The sequence below is a fragment of the Solea senegalensis genome, linkage group LG6 (assembly GCF_019176455.1).
Source record: "Solea senegalensis isolate Sse05_10M linkage group LG6, IFAPA_SoseM_1, whole genome shotgun sequence".
Classification (NCBI taxonomy): Eukaryota; Metazoa; Chordata; class Actinopteri; order Pleuronectiformes; family Soleidae; genus Solea; species Solea senegalensis.
In genome coordinates, this window is record NC_058026.1 from 17,227,494 (window position 1) to 17,233,493 (window position 6,000).

The window sequence follows — 6,000 nt, forward strand, 5'->3', positions numbered from 1 at the left end:
CCGTATTTTTTTTTATTTCTGTCACTTAATGTTGATTCCTGAATAAATAAACATTTTCCTCATGCATCACATGTCATGGTTCCTTTGACTCCCAGGGGGGCGCTGTCCTCACAACAGTATGTTCAGAGGACATAAACGTAGATGCTAACCCTCATTGACAAATGTCATAATTCCCCAAAAAAACACATTTGATTGTGTGAATTTAACTGTAAAATGAAGTGAACATATATATATATACATACATCTATATGTATATATACATCTATATATACATATATATTTATATATATATATATATATATATATATATATATATATATATATATATATATATATATATATATATATGTAGTTTTTTCTGTATGTAATGCTCAAGCATGTCTAGAATAAATCTGGCGTAATAGACATTTTTACAGCAGATATTTCTTTAACTGAAATAGTAGGACAAACACAGGATTTACCAGTAACATTAATTAAGGTTCCACTACAGTATTAACAGAGCTGTGTTATTGTTCAAGAGTAAGGGTATATCACGCTAAATACTTGACACCTGTATTTTTCAGAATCTTTTATTTTTTAAAAAAAAACAAAAAACTGCATACATATTTTCTGGATGTGTTCCAGTGAAGTGAAATAGAAATAATTATCCTCTATTGTTGTTATAGCATTGCTAAAACAACAGATCTAATGGTAGCCTAAGACTTCAGCACAGTACTGTTTATACATGTGTATATATACGTCAAAAATATTAATTTACCAGACACTATGAACCTATTTTTGTTTTATTATTATTTTTTTAAAATAAAAAACAAACAAAAAACATCAGAACTTACAGCTTTCTGAAAGTTTTTCACTCATGACGGTGTGAATATGAACATGTAGGGGGCGCTCAAGTCGACATGAAATAATGACTCTTCTGTGCCCTGGAACCAGATTTCTCAAGATCCACACAAAGAGAGCTGAGTCCTTGCTAGAAAAAACAGCATAGATGGTCCATGCTGGTCCATGCTGGCCCACCAGCATCATTATGCTGGTCTATGGTAGTCCATGCTGGTCTACCAGCATCATTGTTAGACCAGCACCAAACCAGCATACGGATAGGGCCAGCATAGACCAGCATAGGCCAGCATAGACCAGTACCAAACCATCATAGACATATACCAAACCAGCATAGGCCAGTACCAGACCAGCATAGGCCAGCACCAGACCAGCATAGACCAGCATAGACCAATAACAGACCAGCATAAACCAGCACAGACCAGTACTAGTACCGGTAATTCAGATGTGGACTTGGCAGAAACAAAAAAACATTGATTTTATTTTCACTTTTAAGAATAAAACACATGGTGACACGTGATGGTTCTGAGGCTGAATCTCTGTCTTCATCGTCATCTTGTGGTCTTCGTTGAAGGTGTTAAGAAGAAGAGGAAGAAGAAGAAGAGGAGGAGGACGAGAAGGAGAAAGTAGAGAAAGGGAGGACAGAGGAGGACGCTTTGGGAGACCTGAGGAGCTGATCACACCACGCCGGCTCATCCAGGTTTATTTCCACAAATGGGTCACAGGAGCTAATCGCTGATAAAGAAAAGGGAAAATGATCATTTTATTATAGACACGTTGCCTGCTGAAGACACCATGTTTTGGCCCTCGACCACATTCACTCGCTGATCCCTGATCTATTGAAACTTTCTTGCGATTCCCACCAATTTAGAGGAAAGTGTGAAACTGGCCCCTGGTTTGTAATGTGTCAGAATCTCACATGGGTTGTTGTTGTTCTCGTTCTGCTGCGGCTCCACAGTATCGTTGAGAAACAGGTTTGTGCTGCTCTGTGACAGAGGAGGCGCCTGGTCGGCGGGGTCGGCGGCGCCCGGCGATGGACTGCTGTTCCTGATGGGTGACGTCTCCGGACCGTTTGAATCTGACTGTTCGTGTGGAGCTGGAGGGAAACGACATGGTGTAACTTTAACCTTTAACCTGGAGCGCTATAGATGCTAACAAAAAACACGCACATTCAGCAGCACCGTTCTCTCTCGTCACTTCTCCGTCTTCTGACTTTGCACTTGTACCGTTGGTGATCGAATGAAGTGAAAGGTCAGTGGTGATCACTGGATCTTTCGGTCGATCTGAGATACGAGGCAAAAATAAAGCATCTTAAATATCAGGAGACAATCGACATTGTTAAATCGTACAAAAGGACACAACACTAACACACACCGAGATCGTCCACGTAGACCGGTCCGAAGGTGCCGGTGGGTTCAGAGAACTGGCTGATAATGGGTTCTGTGCGGTGAAGGTCAAACGAGTACGTCTGGACAAACGGAACCACTTTAGTTGTCGTGTTTTAATGGAAAGTTTAAACGGAAATGTGACAAATTCATTCTTTGTTGACCTACCCTGGACGCTCTCCTGAGACAGAGAAGGATTACACACAGTGCAATGATGACCATAATGATCAACACCATGATCACGTAACCTGAAGAACATGAGATGGAAGATGAAAGATTTTATTTTTGCATGAGTGGCGGGAGTGATGAGATAACACAACTTTAGGGATTGATAAGTAGTATAAAGTGTCCTTACCCCAAGATGAACTGCTCGGCGCTATTACTAAAAGAATAAATACATACATGAAGGCAACAAGGTCAGGAAACTCTCAAATTTTATAATCTTGTGGATTGATGTTGCTAGTTGCCTTTCTTTATTTCCAAAACCAGGATTACAGCATTTCTTTATACGCTTATGATACCATCGCCTATATCAAACAGGACCAAATTCTATATTCTATCGTAAAATTAGAACATGACTGATCTGTCAAGAACTGTAGACAGGAAGTTGCAAACAGAAGGAGAAACGTACAGTTCCACAAAAACATCACGCACCACAGTAAAACGTCTGAATTTATACAGTACTTTTAAAAAAAAATATTGATGAAAGCACAGTTGTGCCCATTCACTCATTCACTCAAGTAAGCATGTTTTAGCTCCTGTGTTGAACGTCTTCGACGAGTGTGAATGTGTCTGAGAGTCTGTAGAAACCAGAGATCACATGCCAGTTGTGGTTTGACACACAGGAAGACAAACTTAGACACACAACCTCTGAAGCTACCTGGGTTTGACGAGGTGCCTTGCGTTGCCGTGGAAACCGTGGTTGTCTCAGCGGCAGCACTTTCCGTCGTGCCGCCTGACACACTGGCTGTGGCGTCCACCGTTGACGGCGCCTCGCTGCCAACATCTTCCTCTGTCGTGTCAAACACCTGAGTGGTCAGAAGGCAGCGCGGAAGTCAGATCACAGCTTTAAACTGGAGACGTGTGTTTTAGCGCGAACGCCGGCTCTCACCGTGTTGTCCTCAGCCGGTAAATGTGTTGTATTCATAAACTTGGAGGACTTAGGAGATTGCAGCGTCTGGTTTATAGCGTTGCTTTCAGGTTCATGTGAAGACACCAGCGGTGGCAGCGTCGTCATGGGAACACCGATGTCTATGTTGGACACGGAGAGTCAGTTTGAGACATCACAATCACAGCAGGACTAAAGGACTGAAGTCTCCCACTCACTACTGCACAGTTTGGCAGGAAAGGACAGAAATGGACAGACAGTAGGACAGGCAGGACATTTCTGTTAACTACAGGACATAGGACAATGGAGGTGACAGGACAGAAAAGTTGATTATTGGACGGTGGGACAGGACTGTGTAGGACACATATTCACTGCAGTTCAATTCAACCTACACCCCAGCCCGCCCACTCCGCTCTGCATCGGCAAACCGGCTCGCTGCCCCCTCACTGAGAGGATCGCAGAGGCACTCGCAGAACTCGAGACTGTTCACTGTCCTCGCTCCCAAATGGTGGAACGATCTCCCCATCGACATCCGGACAGCTGAAAGCCTCCACATCTTCCGCCGCCGACTAAAAACACATTTCTTCCGACTCTACCTCGACTAAGACAAAAAAAAAACTTGTACATCGCACTTATGACTAGCACTTCATAGTTTGATCTACTTGAAGCTCTTACTTACTTCTAGCTCTTATTTGTACCCAAATGTTTAAATGCACTTTTGTAAGTCGCTTTGGATAAAAGCGTCTGCTAAATGACATGTAATGTAATGTAGTTGAGGATTAATATTAAGTTGCCTTTCTTTATTTCCAAGACCAGGATTACAGCATTTCTTTATACGCTGATGATAGCATCGTCTTTATCAAACAGGACCAAATTTTATATTCTATTGTAAAATTACAAAAAACAAGGTCACTCAGAGAGCACAGACCACCGAGGCTTAACGTTCTAGCACAACTCGACTCATGACCCTGTAAACTGTTCCTAATCGTGATATAATGATACATGACAGTACAGCAGGTCATGGAACAGTAGGACTGAAGGGACAGAGCAGGACAAGTCAGTCTACTTCAGAACAGGAGGAGAGATCAGGAAGTTCAGTTGAGGACACTAACTACAGAGCAGGACAGGAAACCAACTGATGGAGAAGTAGAATACATGACTGGACAGAAGAAAGTAGAGTGCAGGACACGTTTGTTCACTTCAATCTAGTTGAGGGCACTATATAACCATCGAGGACAGACAGCAGAGCAGGACAGGACAGGACAGCAGAGACCGGACAAGGACAGTAGAGTTCAGGACAGGTCAGTCTGACCCACCCTGACCCTCATGACGTACCTTCTCCAGCCTGGTTCTGCAGTGTCGTTGCAGATTCTTCTTGTCCTGCACAAAACGATGGAACTGCTAGAACTGAGACACAAAAAAAAACAAAGACGGAGGAAACGAATCGTGAAAAATATCTGTGGTGAAAACATCAGTGGAGAAACAAGGACCCAAAACCACAACAGTTAGGGACCAAGACCAAGGCAGGACAAGGTCTTGATTAGGTCTCACCGGGTCTTCACGACTTCATGATGCACTGCAAAACTTGCTTTTTCAGGATTATTTCTAGAACTTGCTTTGCCGAGATTGCCAAGAATTTGCTTTTCCAGGATCATTATTTTTAGTCTTATAAATAAACCTATTATAAATAAACCTATTATAACAATAATAATAATAATAACATGAAGCCGTTAACGTGTCACTTCCTACACGCCGCTGGAACAACATTAAACATTGTGCGCTTACCTTTAAGTGAAAATTTAAGACCAAACAATAAATTATTTCAAGGCCATGGAAACTTTGAAACAACAAAAAAACTAATAATCCATCATCCATAAAAAAAACAGTTGTTGATGTTGAACTCACCGAGGAAGAAGAGGCGACTCCACATCTTCATCTCTCAGATTTTCTTTGTTAAAGTTTGAACATGAATGAAGTTTAATTTTCTTGACTTCTTTTTTCTCTCCACACCTTCGTTGCTCGACGCGTGTTCTCACTTCTTCTCTCGGAGCTCGTGCTCTTGCTCTCTCTCTCTCTCTCTTCCTGCTCTCTCTCAGTGTCTCTCGCCCCCACTCGTCGCTCCTCCATCCTAACAGCCTCACTTTTGTTGCTTGACTTCCTTCTCTTTGTGTTTTTGTTCTTTTTCTTTGTTCATATTTCACGGTGATGAGTGAAAAATTCCAAACTCTTCAAATACTCGAGCAGTAAAAGTACTTTGTTCTTGTGGTTCAGTAATAATCTGTTGTGTAATACTCAGCTGGTCTCTGTTAGTTCTGGTTTCTGTTGGTCCAGGTCTCTGCTCTGGGTTCAACTGGTCTGTGTCAGTCCTGTCTCAGTTACTTCTAGTCTGTGTTAGTTCCGATCTCAGTTAGTTGTGGTTTCAGTTCATCCTGTTCTCTGTTCTGATCTCAGTTAGTTCTGGCCTTGGTTTGTTCTGGTCCATGTGAGTTATGGTTTATGTGGGTCCAGGTCTCTGCTCTGGTCTTAATTGGTTCTGGTGTAAGTGAATTGTGGTCTCAATCATTTTGGTTTCTGCTAATCCTGGTCTCAGTTAGTTCTAGTCTGTGTTAATCCTGGTCTCAGTTAGTTCTGATCTCAGTTTGTTGTGGTCGATGTAAGTTATGGTTTTTG

The 6,000-nt window shown here is 42.0% G+C and overlaps 1 protein-coding gene across 2 annotated transcripts; it reads right to left on the reverse strand.

Annotated features, from left to right (window-relative positions):
• Window positions 1-629: 629 nt before the first annotated feature.
• On the reverse strand, window positions 630-5,688 carry LOC122770608. Of its 2 annotated transcripts, none has more exons than XM_044027561.1 (10): window positions 5,236-5,688; window positions 4,666-4,737; window positions 3,334-3,473; window positions 3,103-3,250; window positions 2,578-2,604; window positions 2,391-2,470; window positions 2,212-2,305; window positions 2,019-2,120; window positions 1,757-1,933; window positions 630-1,572 (listed from the first exon to the last, which is right to left on the reverse strand). In XM_044027561.1, the coding sequence occupies exons 1-10, from the start codon at window positions 5,264-5,266 to the stop codon at window positions 1,415-1,417; spliced, it is 1,029 nt and encodes a 342-aa protein (XP_043883496.1). In that variant the 5' UTR covers window positions 5,267-5,688; the 3' UTR covers window positions 630-1,414. The 2 variants fall into 2 exon arrangements, with proteins under 2 accessions (XP_043883496.1, XP_043883495.1); XM_044027560.1 differs by having other exon boundaries at window positions 2,007-2,120.
• Between the last annotated feature and the right edge of the window lie 312 nt (window positions 5,689-6,000).

Bases quoted from the DNA above. Each gene is read 5' to 3' on its own strand.
- LOC122770608 (XM_044027560.1), bottom strand. From the start codon at position 5,266: ATGAAGATGTGGAGTCGCCTCTTCTTCCTCG. The intron at 2,471-2,577 runs GTAAGGACACTT...CATGTTCTTCAG, and splicing joins GCCGAGCAGTTCATCTTGGG to GTTACGTGATCATGGTGTTG. The intron at 1,934-2,006 runs GTGCGTGTTTTT...GTTTCCCTCCAG, and splicing joins AGAGAACGGTGCTGCTGAAT to CTCCACACGAACAGTCAGAT.